Source organism: Heliangelus exortis, chromosome 21, assembly GCF_036169615.1.
Source record: "Heliangelus exortis chromosome 21, bHelExo1.hap1, whole genome shotgun sequence".
NCBI classification, from domain to species: Eukaryota; Metazoa; Chordata; class Aves; order Apodiformes; family Trochilidae; genus Heliangelus; species Heliangelus exortis.
Genome location: NC_092442.1, coordinates 10,145,463 through 10,166,786, shown reverse-complemented (window position 1 = coordinate 10,166,786; position 21,324 = coordinate 10,145,463). Strand labels below are relative to the sequence as shown.

The 21,324-nt window shown below is 41.7% G+C and overlaps 4 protein-coding genes across 9 annotated transcripts in view; 1 reads left to right on the top strand and 3 right to left on the bottom strand.

Moving 5' to 3' along the window:
* The window catches only part of NF1 (neurofibromin 1), a 72,899-nt gene that overhangs the window by 40,011 nt on the left and 11,564 nt on the right, over window positions 1–21,324 (top strand). For 4 of the 5 annotated variants that reach the window (XM_071765467.1, XM_071765465.1, XM_071765468.1 and 1 more), the window contains 10 exons: window positions 15,023–15,455; window positions 15,686–16,026; window positions 16,538–16,740; window positions 17,746–17,939; window positions 18,020–18,160; window positions 18,388–18,667; window positions 19,841–20,055; window positions 20,203–20,264; window positions 20,389–20,503; window positions 20,831–20,932. In XM_071765467.1, the coding sequence (XP_071621568.1) occupies window positions 15,023–15,455; window positions 15,686–16,026; window positions 16,538–16,740; window positions 17,746–17,939; window positions 18,020–18,160; window positions 18,388–18,667; window positions 19,841–20,055; window positions 20,203–20,264; window positions 20,389–20,503; window positions 20,831–20,932 (2,086 nt within the window). Of the gene's footprint in view, window positions 1–15,022; window positions 15,456–15,685; window positions 16,027–16,537; window positions 16,741–17,745; window positions 17,940–18,019; window positions 18,161–18,387; window positions 18,668–19,840; window positions 20,056–20,202; window positions 20,265–20,388; window positions 20,504–20,830; window positions 20,933–21,324 lie in introns of those variants that run through there. The other variant, XR_011730174.1, reaches the window with a different exon arrangement.
* On the bottom strand, window positions 872–5,245 carry OMG (oligodendrocyte myelin glycoprotein). The gene is made up of 2 exons (XM_071765479.1): window positions 4,541–5,245; window positions 872–3,802 (listed from the first exon to the last, which is right to left on the bottom strand). The coding sequence occupies exons 1-2, from the start codon at window positions 4,544–4,546 to the stop codon at window positions 2,498–2,500; spliced, it is 1,311 nt and encodes a 436-aa protein (XP_071621580.1). The 5' UTR covers window positions 4,547–5,245; the 3' UTR covers window positions 872–2,497.
* EVI2B (ecotropic viral integration site 2B) lies at window positions 6,251–9,855 on the bottom strand. 2 transcript variants are annotated; one of them, XM_071765526.1, is made up of 2 exons: window positions 8,782–9,855; window positions 6,251–7,572 (listed from the first exon to the last, which is right to left on the bottom strand). In XM_071765526.1, the coding sequence occupies exon 2, from the start codon at window positions 7,559–7,561 to the stop codon at window positions 6,737–6,739; it is 825 nt and encodes a 274-aa protein (XP_071621627.1). In that variant the 5' UTR covers window positions 7,562–7,572; window positions 8,782–9,855; the 3' UTR covers window positions 6,251–6,736. The 2 variants fall into 2 exon arrangements, with proteins under 2 accessions (XP_071621627.1, XP_071621626.1); XM_071765525.1 differs by having other exon boundaries at window positions 6,251–7,592; window positions 8,800–8,871.
* On the bottom strand, window positions 10,439–13,974 carry EVI2A (ecotropic viral integration site 2A). The gene is made up of 2 exons (XM_071765527.1): window positions 13,832–13,974; window positions 10,439–11,827 (listed from the first exon to the last, which is right to left on the bottom strand). The coding sequence occupies exon 2, from the start codon at window positions 11,809–11,811 to the stop codon at window positions 11,080–11,082; it is 732 nt and encodes a 243-aa protein (XP_071621628.1). The 5' UTR covers window positions 11,812–11,827; window positions 13,832–13,974; the 3' UTR covers window positions 10,439–11,079.

The following is a 21,324-nucleotide window of genomic DNA, read 5'->3' as shown; positions in this document are numbered from 1 at the left end:
TTGTATTCCAGAAAAACACAAGGAAACCTACATTTCAGTCTGCTTTATTGAGAGGTGTCTGGCAGAGCCCTCTGGCTGCACCCACCCCAGGCAGGGTGACCTGGGGACTGTCACCCCACTGCCATGCCCAGCTCCCAGGGCTTTGTGTCCTGGTTTCCCAATCCCTGTGGGTATTTGGAAGGCTCCACAGCTCCACAACCCGTTTCCACTTCCAGGCTTTTGTGAGCATGCTTAATAAGGCTTGGAAGTTTGGGTAACAGCTCATTCAGTATGGGGACTTGCAGTTTGCCCCAGAGAGGTTGTGGAAAGCAGCATTTCTTGTGAAGTGACTGTTCCCTGGGTAGTTTTGTAATGAGTGATACATCTTCAGGGCACTGGGAGCTGGTTCCATCTGGGTGCTTTGCATCCAGCAGGATTTGGCATCCAGTATCAAATTTCTCCAGGTTAGACACGTGCAGTATTTCCTGCCATTTCTGCAGCTCCAGTCAGCACCTCCTCTGATGGTCTCTGCCCTGCCTTGTAAACCAAGCTGTGCTCAGCTGGGTGGGATGGAACCACATGAATGAGGGAGTTCTAGGAAATCCTTGGTTCTGAACGTGGTGAGTAGGTTAATTCTGGTTTGGAGTCAGTCAGTACTTAGCAAATGCATTGACTGTCCAGAGACAGTGGCAGGTAGAGACATTGTTTTAAAACTGCTCTGAGTTGGTGGAATTTATCAGCTCGTGGTGGAGTCTTTACTCTGGGGAAAACACATGGCACTTGTGGAAGTGGGCAACTCCTCCAGGTGTCTGCTTGAAATGGGTTTGTGTAACAAAATGTTACCTGTTGGGTGCTATTGCTGTGCTTATTTGAAAAGAAGCACTGTCACCAGTTCAGTTCAATACAAACATAACTTTATTTTTACTGAAATGCCAATGAAAGAACTGTACAAATCCATTGTGTAACATTTACTGTTAGAAATTAAAACACATTTCCGGTTATAGAAATACTGTTCACAATTGGAAAGTTGTGGTTTCTCTGGTACCAGTGGTTGTAAATGGTCTGCAGCCCTCGTTGACACCTAGGAGAAACAGGCAGAGGACTCCAGCCTCAGAGGTGAGGTTTTCTGGTTTTTGCAGCACCTTCATGCTACAATAACTGGAAATTAAATGGCCTGAAATGAATGGAAAACATTGTCTATAAAGATTTTTTTAATACTAAGTGATTAATACTTTTTCAATTAACTTGTTCTTCAGTTTTCATTTCATGCTGTTTGCAGAACTTCATCTGTAGTATATCAAGTACCTTTGCCACATAATTTAGGTTATTTTCCTAGAGTGGACAGAACCATGCGTGCAACTACTGCTACTGGCTGGTGGTGCAGGTGTCCAGGAGAACAGCATTCGTGCTCCTCCTTACCAAGCAGGGACTGGGGCATGTTCAATGCCATGGGCTGAACTGGCTCTTTCTTTGAGGCACAAGACTGACAGATTGTTTCAGTGACAGCTTGACAACTAGTTGCCTAATTGACTTGGTGCAGAACTTGGATTAGACATTGGCAAATAATTAATTTTACTGATCAAAAAGTAGTAGTTTGATGCTTTCATTTAAAAATAATATATTCACATTTTACGTTTTGGATGTCACTTGGAATAAAGCTCAAATTCCATTTCATTTGTTTGTGTACATAACTGCTTGTTGCTGAAGAGCATCATGGCATTGAACATCTTGTGTTTTCCTCTACTTTTATCTTTTTTTTTTTTTTTTTTTTTTTTTTTTTTTAATATGGACAGTGAAAATTACTTGCCTGCAGTCTCTAAGTCAAGACAGAGCAAAAAGAGATATCAGCCACTTTTCCCATGCTGCAGTTGAGCCGTGTTGCCCTCTCAGCTTACACCCTCTTAGTAGGCATCACGGAATTATCATATTTAAGTCCTAAATTCAAAACTGTTGTTCTTCATATTTAAGATATCCTAATACATATGAAGCAAACATAGATACACATGCTAGCGAGTTTGCTCAGGAATAACTTCTGATTAGTGAAACAGCTAGGTTTAGTTCCTTTATTGTTCCCTTCCTTTTGCATGTTGTCATAACTTACAAAGAGTCTGTGCTGCTATATTACAAGAATTGCTCACTGGCAAGTCAAGCAAGACAATGCAGATATGATACAGGCCTTGTATTTTTTTCCAGTTGTTTAATGACAAAATCATACGTAAAATCAGTACTTAAAATTCTGATATTTTATTCTGTGCAAGTAAAATTAAAAATTTAAATACAAAATAAGCACTTTTTAAAAAACAAAATCATAGGTTAGTTTTACTGAATTAAGACATATTAAAATAAGTAGCAGCTTAGTATCAAGACATTAATGTGCACTTCTTTAATTAAGAACTGTTACTTTCTTTAGATCAGAGTCAGAACTTGGAATTTCTTGTATTTTGATTCATTATTTGACCTGGATGTCTTAGCTATGTATCACAGGAATAAACTCAGTAATTTCACAAGACACAAGCCCTTAGCCAATAAACAGAGCCACAGCATTAAGCATGACAACACAAACCAAAGACATCTCAGAGATCCTTGCTTTGGAGGGCACGTGAGTGTTCAGGACGTTTGTAGTGGATTCCTCTTTCCTTAAGGTAGCGGTTGTGCTCTGAGGCATTTTGGAGTAGTTTGTTGGCATTCCACTGGTGATGCTTAAAGTCATAGGAGTGGTGGATGATCCTGCTGAAGGAGTCAGGCTGGAGTAGAGCTCTGCTGGATCTTTGATGTAGAAGGTGTGGGTGGCAGCTGCTTCCTGAGAGCCAGGCTGGGAGCCACCCTGCCCCGTGCTCAGCTCCTCGGGGTGCGGGAGCAGCGGCCGCTCGGTGCTGGTGAAGAGGAGGCTTTGGCTGAAGGTTGCCAAGCTGGGGACTTCCTTAGCTCTGAGCTGTTTATGCATTTTGGTCATTTTGCTTGGTTCAGTTGCCACTGGAAATGCAGCTTTGTCTGCTGCCTTCCTTCCCTTGATCAGGAGGCTGGAGCCTGTGCCAGGGGTTGGGGCGGTGTCGGCACAGGGGGCCCCAACCACATGGGCAGCTGTTTCCTGCACCCACCTCAGCAAGTACAGGATATTCTGTTGGTCACTGCAGGCCCATGGGTTGTTGTTGAGTGTTACTACTTGGAGCTGAAGGAGCTGGTCAAAAGCTTTGTCAGGAATGGAGGTGAACTTGTTGTTGTGCAGGTAGAGGCTCGAGAGGTGGTGTAACCTCAGCAGTGTTCCTGGGAGTATCTGGGACAAGAAGTTATTGGATAGATCCACTGTCTCTATGTTGTAGGGCATATTGGTTGGGACTGTCCAGAGTTTGTTGCTACTGAGATTGAGAAACTTGAGACTGCTCAGTGTGTTGTTGATCAGAACTGCTCTCTCCACCATATTCCTGGAAACATCGAGCACTCTAAGATTCCACTGGTAAGCTGTGTCAAGTTTCTGAAGAACTTTAATGTTGTTGTTTATGGCATATAATTCCCATAAGGACTTGGGCAGATGTGCAGGAACATTCTTCAGCCAATTATTTGAAATATCAAGGGTCCTTAAATTAGTGAATCTCGTTAGCTGATGATCGAGATCTAGGAACTGGTTAAAGGACAGGTTTAAATATGTAATGTTGTCTTGCAGTCCATGTGGCAGTATAGTTAAGTTTCTGCCTGAACAGTCCACATTCCTGTCGTTTCCTGAGCATGTACAGCTAGAAGGACAGATACCCAGAACAGTGGGTATGAAAAACAGAAGGACCAGCAGACAGGTAGATGGTTTCAATATCTGGTATTCCATTGTTGCCTGGAAATAAATATACCAAAATGACACCCTTTAAATCCATGTAATATATTGTGTTTCCTTGTAAGGGTTGTCTTTCAATGACCACTTGCAGGAGAAATTAAGTAAAAATTATCAATAAACCCCTTTGTGGCATGGTCCTTTTTAGAATTGTTCAAGAGAGACTTTACAAAGCATCCCTTCATAGACTGTCATGTTGTCTGGCAGAATGAGACTTGTTTTTTCATCTCCCTTTCCCCCTCAAGCTCAAATGAGGGCTTTCTTCCGAAAATGCAAGTCTCTTCCAAATGTTATACAATGTCTGCTTCTTGTTTTTAGTGATTTCAAGCCTATATTCTGTTTAGAATAATGTGTTCTTTTATACGGGATGAAAAAATGGCTGTCAACTCGATCAGCTTTACAAACCTCTGCAGCAATGTAGCAGTCCCCCCATACATGCATGCTATTTGCTAAAGTAGAATTGGTTAAAATGCATCTGAAATTGTTAGGAATTTAGTTTGGAACCCAAATTCCACCTTCATGCTAATATGCAGAGTATTATTTTTCCTTATTATAGTGTTAGTTACATTCTGAGAGCCGGAAACAACACGTTTGAGAGCTGAATTAATGTTAGTAACAAATCTCTGACACTGCAGCAAATCTCTGCTGCAAGCATCTGTCATCAACTAATAATTTTTACTCGTATTTCTGCCTCCGATTTTGTAGCAGGTTTGTGATTAAAAATGAAAACCAGAGACTTACCCTCATTTCTCCTGCAGTATCAGCACATCCTTCCTGGGAAAGATTGAAGCTTAGAGGTCGTCTTGTTCTAGGGAGTAGCTACAGTTGCTGTCTGTGGATTGTGCTTGGATTGTGCTTGCCTCTTCAGCTGCATCGTCTTGCTGCTGGCTGGGGCTCTGCAACCACCTGATCTGCACTCCACTGGAGGACTGCAGAGCTCTGGTGCTGCTGACTCAAATTTATTGCAAAGCGAGCGTACTCCAGAGTTGGTTTTTATAGCCTGAATCAGTTAACTTCTTCATATCTGTACTTTATGCTGTGGTAATGCCTCAAATGCAGGATTGCCTCCATGAGCAGTGCCGAGGGGAATTTGCCTGGGCTGTTTCAGCTTCAGCTGTGATCCCATTTAAATGTTGCCATTTAAAAACTCATGTTAATTTGTGTTCTTTACCTCTGATTAACCTCTTCTCCTGTAATAAAGGTTAATAATAATTTAGGCTTTCTATCTTAAGCTTTTTTTTAAGCTAAACTACCAGAATTACCTTTCCATAATGTTAAAATGTTCAGTTTTCTACTCTTCAGGTCAGGCTATGCCTATATTGTCAGGTATAATATAGCTCAGCTTGTAAGATTTGACAGATTTCTGTAAGAAATCTTTATCTGAATTTATCCAGTCAATATGATGAGATACAGTGCTGTTAGTTTTACCATGGTGTAATGCAACAAGCCCTGAAAAAAATTTTTTTTTTCTTTCTTAATTCAGATGCTATTCTTGAGGCATACCCAATCATACAGCTTATATAAATGGTAGGAAAAAATTGTAAATATCTTGTCGTATGCCCGCTGCATACACAGCAGCCAAGAATTGAATTTGCATGAACTTAAGACTTATTTCAGTGATAAAGTTTTTGAAGTTTATTGTTCCAGGATGTGCAAACATATGCCCTGTGCAAAGTCTAGAATTATATTCGCTCCTCAAGCAAACTCAGAACTCCAGACTCTTTGCCATTTTGCAGAGATGGCTTGGGCAGCTACCTTCAGCATGCAGCACCTTTTCTCTGTAAATCTAGACATTTGATACTGGTTAAAAAGAAGTTAAAATTACCTCTGAGCCCACCCTCCTGCTTCCCACCAAGAAGTTAGCTTGTCAGCATGTGTGGTTCTCAACAGGACAGGGAGCATCCAGGCAATGATAAATTAATATTTAAAATTTATATGAATAATACTGAGTGCATTATGAAACTAAGGCTGCCGAGGAAGAGATTAGTGACTGAGCACAACTAATTATGCTACGTATTTGCCTGGGTGTTCTGCAAACTGTTACTAATTTCTCTATACAAATCAGAAGTATTTAGGTAGAAGAAAGCTTTTTTGTACTTCTTCCAACATTTGGAGCCATTCTGGTGTTCAGTGACCACTGTTACCTGCTCACTCCCACCCATCCCTGTGTTTCCAGACAGCCCAGTGAAGTGTCTGGAGCTTTACACCAGGAAACTTTTTGGCATTATTTGCTCCCCAGGAAATCCCATTGCTGTTAGGACTGCAGAAGGGCTGGCAGCTGGGAGGGGTTGTTCTGGGTTCCTGCAGTGCAGTGCTCGCAGGTTGTGCCCTGTCCTGGGCAGAAAATGGGCCCCGTGTGATGGATGATGTGTGCATGTCAGCTTGGTTTTGAATTCAAAGCTTTGTACCTAAGCAAATACTCAGTTATGCTTTAAGTGACCAAAACATCTCTGAATTAGAAAGCTTTATTGAAATCAACTTGAATTCATTGCATTTGCTTACACAGCCTGGCAGAACAAACAATCCTACAGAGCTCAGAGCTTCCAAACTGTGCTGTGTCTTGAAAGCTCCATGGATGTCCTGGCACAGGGAGGTTTGCATGCTCATCCTTTGCTTTCCTGCTCTCTCCAAAGCCTGGAATCACTGGTTGCAGTAACCAGTGGGCACAGTCCATGTTGTATTTTGAAATTATTTGCTTCAAGCAGAAGCAGGTTGTTCCCTTTTGTGAAAGCTGAAGTTGAGAAATGCTGGGGAAATGCCTGTGCTGTCATCTCACTGTTCTTGCTTGTCTCAACTTCTCCTTTTTTTTTTTCTCTCTCTCTCTCTTTTTTTTTTTTTTTTTTTTTTTTTTTTTTTTAAGCTGTTTGAAATACACTTCATTTAAGAGAAATGTGGAGGATGCTGGAAATCAGTTTGGGCACTCTACAGAGGGTGTTGTCACTGGGGCAGTGGTTCATGGATCTCTTGAATAAGTAACTCGGGTGGTGGGGGAAATTGTTCCTCTGCTTCTGAGTGAAATTCCTGGTCCTTCCTGAGGTCTGCACTGTGATCCTCAGCTGGTTCCCCAAACCAGTCAGGAGGAGGTGGCAGGTCTGGGCATTCAGGTGAAGGCACTGGGGGAGGACAGGACACGGGGGCAAAACTTTTTGCATCTGAGGTGGGAGCTGGAGCTGCATCCGTGTGGGCGCCCAAGGCCCTGGCCAGGGAGCAGTTTTCAGCTGGAGGAGGCATCTGGTTGGTTTTGTTACTGGTAGTGCAGGTGGGTGGCTTCTCTGATGCAGTGGGATCCTGTTGCAAGTGTGTGTCTTGTTTCATTTTCCAAGGCAACATAAATAACACTGATGAATGTGTGGTAGCCTGCTCTGAGTCCATAAAGACATCTGGCATTTCCCCACCTGCAAATGGAGAACCACCTGCCCAGTGTGAGTCAACCAGAACTGGCCTCTTGCAGCATTTCCACACAATTATTACAGTAATAGCCATTAGCATACCAATCAAAATGATGCCAATGATCAGTGGTGCTACCCAGCTGCTGTCACCAGGTTCTGCTGTGGGTGGTGGAGCAGGGAGGGCTCTTCCAGACCGCTGCAAACCAAGGTCTGTGTCCTGCCACTGCTGGAGAGGAGCTTTGTCTTCTGCTGGACTCCTGCTGCTGCTGTGTGCATTTCTTTGATTCATGGAAATGTTTTGAGGTATTGCTGTAGAAAGTGATTTCCAGATTCCACCCCAGAGGAGAACCAGTAGGACTTGGTTGCTGGCCATTTTGCTGCAGCCTCTTTAAATTTGTCCTTCCCTACAGCAGGAATGACACAGAACATACCAGCCTGAAAGCTCTGTTTGTGACATACTTGCCCTGATGGACAGCAGGCAATTTTGTGTTAATGCTGTAGTGAGGAAAATAATACCAGAGTGTCTAAAATTTCATGTCTGCTCAGTTTGCATAATCAGGTTTGTTGCTGACTTTAGGAACAAGCAGATTTTCAACAGTATTGATCATTCTACTTCAGTAACTTTAAAGACAATGTCTTGGTTATTATTACCTTTTTTTCACCTTATCAGAAAAAGGCGTCAGAAGGGAAGTCCTAACACTGTTTCAAAGTAACAATTTCTCAGTCATGTCAGTGACCTGACACAAAACAGGAGACCTTCACAGCAATATTGACAAACAGGATTGCCACCAGTAAAGAAACTCTGGTTTTGATGGTTAGAAGCCCAGAGCTAAGTAAGAGGCTCTCTACAGTTCTCTTAAGCTTTTCTTTCCTGTTCTTGCCTTTCCTAAAGCAGTTAAAGGCAGAGTGTAGTAATTTTTTGAAAAATTTCCAACTCCTCATGCTGTAGTGGAATGGCATTCTAATGTTAAACTGGTCTTGTAAATATATTCCTGCATATGGAACATTTTCTGTGCTGAAGGAGATTGTGTTAATGTTAAATTGTTGGCATGAAACAGTTGGGTTTTTTTGCTTCTGTAATGTTTAGTTTAGGTCTCCAAATATCTCTGTATGAAACAAATCATAAAGTACATCAACTATGTAGTGGGTTTATATCTGAAATTAACTTTCATACAGTTTGAGCTCATTTATTAGTTACTGTCATGCTTGTCACGTGAAGCTCTTCCTGGGAAATTAATGTGCATAAATCTTTGTGGGTTAGCAAATATGCAAAATTAAATTTCAGATACAGCAGTGCTTATGAGTAGTAAATTAATGTATCTTGAACATTGATCTAAACTCTCTAAGATTTCTAACAGGTAAAAATGACTCAATTTACTATTCTTCTGTTCTCTTTTCAAAATACAGTCAAATAACACTGACAGGCACAGTTCATGATAGCTCAGTAACAACCCCAGACAAAGTGTGTTTGAAACCCTGGTACTTCTAAAGTGCAAAGAGCTTGGAACCCAGCCTGAAGTCAGGACACAGGCAGTGCTGCCCAGGGTGCAGTTCCATTTCAGACCAAATCATACAAATATTAAACCCTTCCACCTTGAAGCTGATTCTTACCTGTGGATTTATGTTCTATCCAGCAAGCATCATCTTTTCTGTTGGAGCATTAGGGAGAGTGACTGTGTGAGGGAAGTCAGGCAGCTACAGGGGCTCAGTTCATCTTGCAGCAGGTTTCACAGCTGGGGAGGAAGTTACTGCAGGAAGTGTCGAGAGTTCGAAGATTACCAAGAGCTTCATCTCTGATCTTGCAAGCTTTAGGAGCAAATTTCTTACCTCTTGTTTTTAGAAAACTTGGATATTAAATATTTGTAGCTTTTCTGTGCCTATTATGTAGAAATTCATAGAAATTTGTTTGCCTGACTTGGAAGCAGTTATAGTTCTGCATGAGTCAAAAGTTATGCAAGTTGGGATTGGCTGTGAATTGCACTGGTTTAATTCTGGTGGTGGGTTTGGGGCAGTGTCATGATTAGCAGTGGAAAAGCACCCTTAGGCTCCTTACAGTGAGTCCTGGAAAGCTGGGGGCTGAGCCCAGGCTGCTGGCTCAGGCATCTCCCCTGCTGTTGATGCATTAAAAGGCAGAGAGCTGCAGATCTCACCCTGCTGCCCCCAGCTCCCTGGGTGACTTTTATGTCTGGACAAGGGTGGTGCCTGGAGCCCCCAGGGATGGAGGGCTGTGCTCTCCCAGCAGGTGGTTTCCTATACGATTTCCTGTAACCCAAGCTACTTTCTTTTGCCTCCTTGAGCATTTTTTTCTGGAAAGGCTGCCAGGCAGATAGAAACCCGCACAAGTCTGTCCTCCTGGCATTTGGCAACTGTGTTCTGTCAGTGCCAAGCAGCTACTGCCAGATCCTTCTGCAGCTTCTTCATCTCCTCCTACTTCTCCTGTTGTTCCTCTCCTCTGATTGCTCCAGTTCTCTCTGTCAGACTCCTGCAGAAAGCACAAATCCTGATCCCAAACTCTCTCAGCTTGGTTTCCTGTTGATTCCTTCATCTCATCCCCATTCCCGTCAGCTCTCTTGATCTCCACCTATCTCTTGCCACATTCCCACCTCAGTCACCATTCTTTTTGCTGTTTTTCCTTTCTTCCATTGATATGATCGGGATTCTTTCCTTTCTTACCTGTTTGCTTCATGACACTGCTGGTTTACCCCTTTTCCTTGCAGCTACCAGCACTGTGTTGCTGTGTACACAGTTCCTAAATGACTGATGCATCCTGCCCTTTTAGTTCTGTCACCTTCCCAGCTGTGAGCAGTTCTACACCAGGTTTTGCTATCTCAGGTTGTTCTCTTAGTCCTCACACAGCCTCTGCTGTTGCCTCCTGTGCTCCTCGTGGTCATTTTTGGGAAGGAGAAGGTAACTGCAATGCAGCATCCCCCAACCCTGCCCTTCAGCTCTCTTTAACCAACGTGAGATGTTGTCAGTTCATCCCCTCCAGGCACTGGGTTGTCACTGCTGATGTGGCACCATTGACCCTTCTTCTGGCCTTTCTCCTCATGTTTTAGAAATGCCTGACATAATGCCCCGTCCTCCCATTCCACTTGGGTGGTGTTGTGTGTTACACTGATTCCAAAAATCATAGCTGGTCACCAGAGCAGACCTTTATTGACCTTCAGCAAATGTTACAGGACTGTAATCTTCCAAAATGCCTCATATAAACTGGGTAATATTTTGACTTAGAGAAATAGTATCACATAAGTAACTTTAGAAAGTGTTGCTGGTTTATTGGAGATGGATAACAAAGTGAAGTAGTTCCCATATTCTAACATAATACAAACTTCATATATTCATACACAAAGTCAAAACACTATAAATATGATTCAGAACTCAAATCTGGTTCAGAAGCAGTTCAGCTTTAAGAAGCTCTTGATGGAAAAACCTGAAGGGGCATTTTGAGAGGGACCAGTTCCTGTTTCAGTAATTGCATCGAAGTGGTGACTGAATTACAGTTTTCTTACAAAAAGCAACTTGGCTATGGCTGTCTGGCACCCTGTGGTATGGTGTATTTATTGGACTAACAGTTCTTTCCTTTTTTGTCCCCTAATGATCTTTAAGAATGGGCAGACTTCTGTCCTTTTGTTTTATCCCATTCAGCTCCTGTCACTGTGATTTCTGGTCACAGGGGTAAAACTGGTCTTGATGCTGTTAAATATAAACACAGTCTCCCTCCCTTCCAGATCTGCACATTGCTGCAGCATTCCTGTTGTCATGAAAGGAAAACCCTGAGACCTGAATTTAGCTTCCCTGTATTAGAAGTCCTGTTGTTACTTGAAAGCTAAGTTTTTGCCTTATGTTAATGAAGTTGAAAAGGCAAAAGACTAAATTTTTCTTGAGTATGAATTAAATCTCAACTACAAAATGGCTTAAAATGGGTTGGTGGGACTTTGATGGTTCTTTCTTTTCCTGTGCAATATCTGTTTCTTTAGTGAGTTTCTCAGTTGCTTCATCTTTGGTTTTCCTTTGGATTGCAGCATCCCTCCCTGGTATCAAGTCTTGCATTACCAAGTCAGTTCCAGATGTCTCTGTAGGGATCCTCTGCCACGTTCCTGCTGCTGTGGGCCATAAACTGTTAGATGCCAGAATATCACCATTGCTCCTGGGCCTACGTTTTCCTTGCTGAGTTTTTTTGAGATAGGACATTTTGTTTGCTATTACAACTGTTGCCAGAAATAAGAAGGTGCAGATAAGCACAAGTACTGCTATTATGATGAAGCAAATCATTATAAGAGACTTGTTGTCTTCACATGCTGCTTTTGTCATTGTACCCCTGGGTTTGCTGGTGTTCCTGGGTGCTCCAGTGGCAGGAACAGCACTTCTGGCAGGGGAAGATGTTGGATTTTGGGCCATTGTGGAGGGCAAAGGTAGCAGGGTGCTCATCTCCACTTCAAAAGCAGAATTTGTATTGGCTTCTGTTACGTTCTGGCTTCCACTGAGGTTTTGGCTGAGAGGATTCCAGGTATCATTTATAACCCCAGGGTAAGCAGTGTGGTTTGTGCTTGTTTGCAGGCACAAAGAGAAGATTATCACGACAGGGAAGGTGAAGCATAGTTTGCTATGTCTCTGTGTTGCCATCTTCCTTTTTAGTCACCTGCAAAGACACAATTTGTGGCAGTAGATCAGCAAATTGAGTTTGGCTTCTCTGGGAATCGCAAGCAGTATCCTTTTTGATGAAAAAATAAGAAACTTGGCCTCATTTTTAGTGGATGTAGGAGGATGAGTTTCAAGTGCTTGGTATTCTAAAAGAATAGGTTGTCTCAAACTTCTGACAGAGGTTTATAGGAAATGTGTGAAGATTAAAAGAGAACATGGAGCAAAGAGAGGAAGGGAAGTGTTTCCTCACTGCAGAGGCTCTGTGTGGTAGCTCCTCCTCTTTGGGAGTTTCTCCTCTTTAAAGGTTAAGTTCATCACTTCTGCTTTTGCACAGTGAAAGAATAAACCTGCACAAAGTTCACAGATCACTGTTTCTTACTTTCCTGCCTTCCCCTGATGGGGGCACATGTAACCATGCTTGTAAAAATGGTTAAGTGAAAAACTTGAAAATGTTCCTGTAAGTGACAGTAATTTGTTTCATTTTATATTTCTTAGCACAGCTGGAGTCTGGAGTATTTGGTAAATGCCTAGGAAAATCTTTGTTCCCCTAACTTTTCTGCTTTATTGTACAAATCATTATTTATCACAAGTATACTTATCATTTTTTTCCTCACAAATGTACTACAGATTGTAAAATTTTCTTTAAAATGCCTGAAATAATTATGCAAATGATGCTCCCATTAGTATGTTCTGTTTCACCTTTGTGTAGTATTCAAGTTTGGCAGGAGGGCAGGAAAGTGATCATCAGGTCAGATCTCCGGTACTGAGATAATAACCTCAAAATGACAGTGAGAAACCAGACAGGCAGTGAAGCACTCAGGGCTGCAGCTTCCTCTCCTGGGACACCCCCAGAGTTGGTCCCTGGTCCCACCCAGCTTCTCTTTCAGCTGTCCCCATTAGCAAAATGTTTCCTCTAAATCTTACAGACTCCCTTTGGTTCAAACAGAAACACTGTAAAGAATGACCAAAAGTAACAGAGCAGGGTTTGGAAGCAGGTTTGTCCTGGCAGCTGTTCTTCTGCAGGCAACAAAGCAGAGGGTATGGCTGAGTTAGGATGCCAGCCAAAGAGCTTGATGTGTTCCCTCCCAAAAATCAAAAGGGTGAACTTGTCTGTCTTGCAAAATGCCAGTGGAGTCCTGCACATTGGTGAAGGCCTCCAGGGAAGTGAAAGTGATGTGGAAGAGAAAGTGATACACCTGGAACATACCCAGGGCACACACTATGGTCATTACATGGCAAAGGAACAGCAAAAGCTGGAGGGTGTGTGTTCTGCTTTGCAGGTCACCCGTGACACAGATGGGCTCCCTTCTGAGAGGGATCCTTATTGTTAAGTTTCAACTAGAAACATCTTAGTAATCAGCTCCAGCTCAGGTAAAATTTTTATCTTTATGTGGTAAAGCTTGCCTGGAGGCTGCATTGGAGCATACTTGAAAAAGAAAGAAAAGCAAAACCAGGCTTTCTTTTTTATTTTGAAATACAACATCATTTCCTGCAAAGTTTCTGTGTGCTATGCAGAACTTCTGCCAGTGCAGATTTCCTCCAGTCCCTGCCTGCTCCCTCCCAGAGCACAGTCAGCCCAGTGTTCTAGACCAGATGGGCTCTTCTTAAAAATAAACAAACTGATGTTGTTAAGGACTTTGCTTAAAATCACGAGAGCAAAGGAACTGATCACTAAAGAGCTGGTTTTTTTCTTTTAGTCCATCCCTTTGTGCATAGGTATTGACAGGATCTTCTGTCAGTGCACAGAGAGCTACAGCAGGAACAGCAGAGCTAAGTGGTGACTGTCACTGTTAAATCTTGGGAGTCTGACTGAATAACCTTTAACATAACTAAAAACAGAGTTGTATCAGCTTCCTTAATTCAGCTGGAGGTAATATTTGTACAGATTGTTACTATTTGTGAGTTACTTGAACATCTTTAAGAACGTTTTTGCATAGAATTTGCTAGAAAATCTGATGAACTTGGAAGTTAAACTTCAAATAGAAGGAAAATGTGTACTTACCTTGCCAAGATGTAGTCAGAAGAAAACTGATGTTTCAGAGACTTGGTCCTTCAAACAATAAAGCATCCGTGTGTGTATTTCACTCCTAACATAAAACAAGTGGATTTAGATGGTGCTGGTATTTTTTAAGCAAATCTGTAACTGAAATTATACATCCTTTACTCTGAGTGGAGAACTAAAACCACAGAGATGACACACTTCCTTTTGGTAACAACCATACCATGACACGTTAGAGGGGAAAAACACCAACCTGCCCAAATTAGCTCTCAGAGCAACAGGAAATCACACAGAGGAGAGAAAAGTACCTTTGGCAGACAAATACTGTACCTCCATCAAATTCTTCTCCCGAGTTATTCCATGGTCAGGTGTTTACCTCCCATGTTACCAAAAGCAGAGGCCCAGGACACCTAAAACTGCAGATGTTCTTACAGTTTGTTTGCCTTGGCAGAGGTTCTGCCAGCCTGAAACACTGAGAGGGATTATAGAGCACTTCAGAGGTTCTTGAGCTACTGTTGAGTTTGATTTTTAATTAATTCTTACTGATAGAATTTTGTCTGCTTGTTGCCTCTGGGGACTTGGTTTAGGCAGCTGCACTCTCCATGATATTCAGAGAATTATTAAATCAGAACAAAAGGTTCTTAATATTTATATATCACTTGAATGCTTTTCTGGAAGGAGTTATTTTGTGTCTTGTGCTACTGGGAGGACTGGCCACTCTGAGAAGCACTCTACCAAGCCATAGAGTGAATGGAATGAGCTTGAGACCTTTTGAAAAGGTTGGTATGTGGATACTTAACTAGTCCTAAGACTTCTGCAGTACCTCCAGGTATAATTTGAATCTCAAAGGCCATTAAAAATTTGTTTGAGGGACTTGTACTTTTCTTTTTAAAGAAACCCTGAGCTCTTCTCATGTAACCCAGCTTTGATCCAAATGATGCTCTCTTGCCTTCCAGCACAGATTTGATTTTCTTTTTAGTTGAGTAAAGCTCCTGTCTGGCTGGAGGGTGTTTGGCTGGGGGAGGCTGCTGCCTTTGGGCTGCAGCTCCAGGCCAGGGCTTTGGGTTGTTGGTGTTTTCATAACTCCTGTGAGGGATCAGTCTGCTGTAGTGCAGTGTGTGCACTACACCACTCAAACCTTTCACTGGGGATCTAAAAAGCAAACCTGGTGTTGTCTGTCTTGTTTTCCTACAGGTTCAAGACTGGTCAGATCAATGGAGATTTGCTGATATACCATGTCCTGCTGACTCTGAAGCCATACTATGCAAAGCCATATGAGATTGTAGTGGACCTCACCCACGCTGGCCCCAGTAATCGCTTTAAAACAGACTTTCTTTCTAAATGGTTTGTAGTTTTTCCAGGCTTTGCTTATGAAAATGTTTCGGCAGTTTTTATTTATAACTGTAATTCTTGGGTCAGAGAATACACCAAATACCATGAAAGGCTCTTGACAGGTTTGAAAGGAAGCAAAAGGCTTATTTTCATAGACTCTCCAGGGAAACTGGCAGAGCACATTGAACACGACCAGCAGAAACTCCCAGCAGCTACTTTGGCTTTGGAGGAGGACTTGAAAGTGTTCCACAATGCCCTCAAACTGGCTCATAAAGACACCAAAGTTTCTATTAAAGTAAGTCCTTTTAATCCTCTTTCACATGAATTGTAATGTTTTAACAACAATTTGAATATGATTTTACTCTCTTTTAATTCTCCTCTCCTGTTTTGAGGAGAAATCACAAGTTCTTACCGTGCCTCTTAGGAAGTGTAAAATGTCACTCATTTATTTATACAGAATCAGACGTGTCAGACTTTTCTCTGCATGGTACACAGTAGGTGCTGAACCATTTTTCTCTTCCTAAGGTTGGGTCAACAGCTGTGCAGGTGACATCAGCAGAGCGAACCAGAGTCCTGGGGCAAACGGTGTTTCTGAATGATATATACTATGCCTCTGAGATAGAGGAAATATGTCTTGTGGATGAGAACCAGTTCACCTTGACCATTGCCAACCAAGGCACCCCACTCACCTTCATGCATCAGGAGTGTGAGGCCATTGTCAGGTCCATCATCCACATCCGGACGCGGTGGGAGCTCTCTCAGCCCGACTCCATCCCCCAGCACACCAAAATCCGCCCCAAGGACGTCCCGGGGACGCTGCTCAACATCGCCCTGCTCAACCTGGGCAGCTCAGACCCCAGCCTGAGGTACAGAGCTACCACATTTCTGTTCAGAACTCTGAATTCTTGACAAGCTTTCTGAAGTGCTAGCTAAGCGATTTCAAACAAAACAATTCTTCTTTTAGGACAATTCAGTGAAATGTAGTTTTTTATATTAAATAAAGATCGGGTTTTCTGTAGGTGAAGAAAGGCAGATGTACTCTCAGGGTGACTGGAGACATACAGGAAGCTTAATTTTTCTTTATAAGGAGAAATACTTATGCTTTGCCATATGTTTATCTCTGTACTCTTTATCTCATTCAAAATTGGTTAAAGCAAGTAGAAGAGTAATTCCTTTCATTTTTCAAAGGCAAATGTGGTTTCTGAATCTTAACTGGAGCAGGGAAAAAGCTCAGGATTTAAATGTAATCTCTTGCAGAGCAGTATTGATTTGATTTTTTAAAATGTCAGTACTAGTGTTGTGATGCCTTGGTGTAATGCCTGTGTTGTAAAATGTACAAGAAAACTATTACAAGTCCCATTGCTTGCTTTGTTACAGGTCTGCTGCCTATAATCTTCTCTGTGCCTTAACCTGTACCTTTAATTTAAAGATTGAGGGCCAGTTACTGGAAACTTCAGGTCTGTGTATTCCTGCCAACAACACACTATTTATTGTATCTATTAGTAAGACTCTTGCAGCTAACGAACCACACCTTACCTTAGAGTTCTTGGAAGAGTGTATTTCTGGATTTAGCAAATCTAGTAAGTAACACTGGTATTCCTTACTGCTAACCCTGAATTTGAAGTTTTAGGTTGGTAGCTGTCTAGCTTAGTCCATTAACCTTCCTCGTGTTACTGAGTCACAATAAGTTTAAATTGTAAATGCTTCCTAGAGCTGTTTTTAAGATCATCCATTTATATCTGTTTCTTGATAATCAAGTTTTGTAATTCTCTGAAGCCAGGCAATTTCACAAGCTGGAATGGCATCTGTTGGAGCAAAAACATTACCCATCACATTTGAATGTGCCCTTTCCTTCCTCATGAAGCAGACATAAAAAAAAAAAGACCATTGCTTTACAAATTTGGAAGTGAATGTTAACATAAGCTTTGCTAGGCATCTCAGTTAGAAGAGTAAGTTCATTTTGAGGGGACAATACAGATTGTTTCACATCATTTGATAGTTTAGTACAGTGAGTACTTTGGGTACATCTCTGTCAGGCTGTTACTAATTCACCAGAAGTAGAGAATATTGCAGAACAAAAATCAAAAGTTGAGGTCTATGATAGTGCAGGTTTGAATATACATATGCAGAAGAGTTACTGGGTTCTTCAGTCACAGCAAAATTAATCTTTTCAGATTGATTATCTCTCTCAATTGCAAATCTGGTTCTGTTGCACTCTCCTTGTCATCCTCTTTTTTTCCAGGCACAACACAGCTCTGACTTTACTGTTGGAAGCTGTTGAGAATACGTTCTCATGATTAAAGAGCAATTATCTTAAGTAGTGCCACCTAATGCTGAATGTGCACATCTTTGTCACCTCTCCTATTAAGATACTAAAATGTCAGCATCTCCTACAGATGTTTCTTGGGTGTCATTATTAGAGTACATGTCTTTTTGAAGCTTGTCTTTGGCCCAGTATTACTTGCTCAGTCCTGATAGTAATTGTTTTAGACAAGAAAACTGAATGGAAAAGTGCTCACAAATAATAATCTACTTATAAACAGAGTGGTGCTGATTGTGTGTTACAAGGTGAACTTTTATTGCAGGTATAGAACTGAAGCATCTTTGTCTGGAGTACATGACTCCCTGGCTGTCCAACCTGGTCCGATTCTGTAAACACAACGACGATGCGAAGCGCCAGCGAGTCACTGCTATCCTTGATAAGCTCATAACCATGACAATAAATGAAAAACAGATGTATCCTTCCATTCAGGCTAAGATATGGGGAAGCCTTGGACAGGTACAAATTCTGCACAATTTGTTACAGTTTGTTTATAAATTAATCTGACCGATTTAACAAGAATTTATTTTCTCTAACAGATAACAGATCTCCTTGATGTGGTGCTGGACAGCTTCATCAAAACGAGTGCCACGGGGGGCTTAGGATCCATAAAAGCTGAGGTTATGGCAGACACAGCTGTAGCACTGGCTTCTGGAAATGTAAAATTGGTTTCAAGCAAAGTGAGTTCCCTCTTTGCCTGTGTTTCCTCTTCTATAATCATTTCAGTTTATGATGATGTGATACTGAGATGTTTTCTGGTAACTCAGCACAGGCAATAATGAGAAACACATTACAAAATGGCTTCCAAGCAATAGAGGAATTTCAGTGTTAAATTGTACTGGTTTGTACTGAAATTTTGAGCTGTGCTCTTTGTTTAAGTAAAACAAAATGATTTCTCTCTTTTCAGGTGATTGGAAGGATGTGTAAAATAATTGACAAGACCTGTCTGTCTCCAACTCCTACCCTGGAGCAGCACCTGATGTGGGATGACATTGCTATTCTGGCACGCTACATGCTGATGCTCTCCTTTAACAATTCCCTGGACGTGGCAGCACATCTCCCCTACCTCTTCCATGTAGTTACTCTCTTGGTGGCCACGGGTCCCCTTTCTCTCAGAGCTTCCACTCATGGTCTTGTCATCAACATCATTCATTCCCTTTGCACTTGCTCCCAGCTTCACTTTAGTGGTAAGGGATTTTTTCAGATTTTCAGTTCATGTGATTGCTCCTCAGTTTGATCAAGAAACTTCTGAGTTGTCATTCTCTATTTATGATGTTTTGAGAGTATGAAACTACCATGTGCTAATTCAGTTTGCACAGATCAGAATAAGGATGTGACTGATGAATGAATGAGTGTGGAATTCAAAGGTGACTCTGCTTTAGAGCAGCCACATCGTGTAAATTGTTTGTATAATGGGCTTTAGCAAAAAGGGAAGAAAGTACCAGGAAGTTCCTGTAATGCAAAGAAAGGAGAAAATAACGTCTGTGCTAAAACTGGCTGATGTGTGTCTTTTGAATGGTTGCATAATGTGGTAGCAAAAATATCAGTGACATCAGGGAACTGGGAAACTATTCTGTTCAAACAGGTACTTTACAAATTGCTGTATTATAGCTGTCCTAAAATAATTGGTATTAGCAAATATGTAGCTATCAGTTCTTACCACAGAAGTGCAGGATAGAACCAGACTATTTTGCTATTTTGTGCAGAAAAAAAAAAAAAAAAGAAGAAATCTAAGTTCATGCAATTTTTTTTCTTCTTTAAGTATCTGAAAATCCCTATCTATGTATATCTACAGGGTGAGTGTGTGAGTATTGCACATGTGTATCTATGTATAGAGAGAAGCTGTGCTGTGAGGCACAGAGCAGGACAAGCCTTCCTGACCAAACAGAATTTTAAGTACTCTGAAATGAAACTAAAGTTCAGAATTGTAAAAATATTCAGTGCTAGTGGCAGGGCTGTAATTTTCTTCTGATTTAAGTGGCTTTCTTAATTTTAGTGCCAGAGCCAAAAGCAGGATTTGATTGCAGTTTGAGTATTTCAAAGGAGGAACTCTCCAGGTTTCCATTTTCTGAACCAATGTGAGGAGAAGTCTCACAGAACCACATCTACAAACAAGTTTCTTTCAGGCTATTTTTAGAACACAGCTTCCTGGTGCCCAGTCTCACCAGTCTGTGCCACAGAGCACAGTTCTTGTGTCACACTCCGGGAGACCTGGCAAAGCAAAGCAGTGTTGGGTTGTGTGAAGTGATGTGGAGGACGATGAGCTACTTGTGTATTCACGGGAGGGTGCGCCCGAGACTGTGGAAGACACGGGATGGATTTCAGTGCTTTAAATTAAATGTGTCACATTTTTTCAACAGAGGAGACCAAGCAAGTTTTAAGGCTGAGCTTGACTGAGTTCTCGCTGCCCAAGTTTTATTTGCTGTTTGGAATCAGCAAAGTGAAATCGGCCGCGGTGATCGCGTTCCGGTCCAGCTACCGAGACAGATCCTTCTCCCCCGGCTCCTACGAACGGGAGACGTTTGCACTGACTTCCTTGGAAACTGTAACTGAAGCTCTGCTGGAGATCATGGAGGTACGTGGCTCAAAAGGAGACAGATTATCCCTGGGGAAAGGTGGCACATGCTTACAGTGCCTCTGGTGGTGTGGTAATGAACAGTTCAGTAGCTGATTTCTGAGAAATAAAACACCTGCACATTCTGAATTTTAAAATTCTTTTTAGGCTTGTATGAGGGATATTCCAACGTGCAAGTGGCTGGACCAGTGGACTGAACTAGCTCAAAAGTATGTTGTAGATCTCCAAGCATAACCCCTGCCCACCTGTAGTACGTTTAGAATTCTCAGCTTCAGGTTACACAGCCTGCTGGTTGTGTATTTGTTTACTTCTGTGTCTTCTGTTTCTTCACAGATTTGCATTCCAGTACAACCCCTCCCTGCAGCCAAGAGCACTCGTTGTCTTTGGCTGTATCAGTAAACGTGTCTCTCATGGACAAATAAAACAAATAATCCGAATTCTTAGCAAGGTAATAAACCCATATACCTTAAATTGATTTGGTGGCAGAAAGTTTCATTAGTGGTGGAAGTTCTGAAGTCACAACAGTTTTTAATACTGAGTTTCAATTTGAGACCCTGAGATTGATTCAGTATTTGTTGCTTTCAGCAATATATATATAACTTCTATGTAAATCTTCATTGTAAAACTCCTTGAGAATTGGGTTGGAATGAGCTCAAGCTTTGTAACCTAATTGAGAGCAAAAATTTTTGTTTAGAGCTTTGATCTTCTTTTTTACAAAGCAAAAGCTAATTATAGATATTTATTTAATAACTTTTTTTTTCCCCCCTACAAAAAGGGACTTGAGAGCTGTTTAAAAGGCCCTGATAATTACAACAGCCAAGTGCTGATAGAAGCCACAGTTATAGCACTCACCAAGCTGCAGCCTCTTCTCAATAAGGTAAACTGGATTTTTGGAGTAAGCAGATAATCTCTTTTTTAAATGAAGATGATAATTATGGGTATAATCTCCAAGATATAACTGCTGTGGTATCTGAAATTCACACTTTGCTGCTGTGACTCATGCTCTGAAGTATTACATATGGGAAGAACATCAGAACTGCACAAAAGGGACCTGTGCAAAGTGTTACAAACACTTTAGAATGTTCTGTTCTGCTTCCCCAAAGGAGCTGCACTGCAGGCTGAGGCCTTCCAAATGGGTTTCAGTCTTGGCTTCCAAAATGTTTGATTTCCAGTCTATGCTTTTCAGGCCATGGCTTGTGAGCTGTGGTGGTGGTACCTGCTGTGGTACCAACTCAGCAGTCTGTCTGTCTGTCTGCTACTTGCAAGTTC

Coding starts and splice junctions, on each gene's coding strand:
- EVI2B (XM_071765526.1), bottom strand. CDS start 7,561: ATGGCCAGCAACCAAGTCCTACTGGTTCTCCTCTGGGGTGGAATCTGG.
- EVI2A (XM_071765527.1), bottom strand. CDS start 11,811: ATGGCAACACAGAGACATAGCAAACTATGCTTCACCTTCCCTGTCGTG.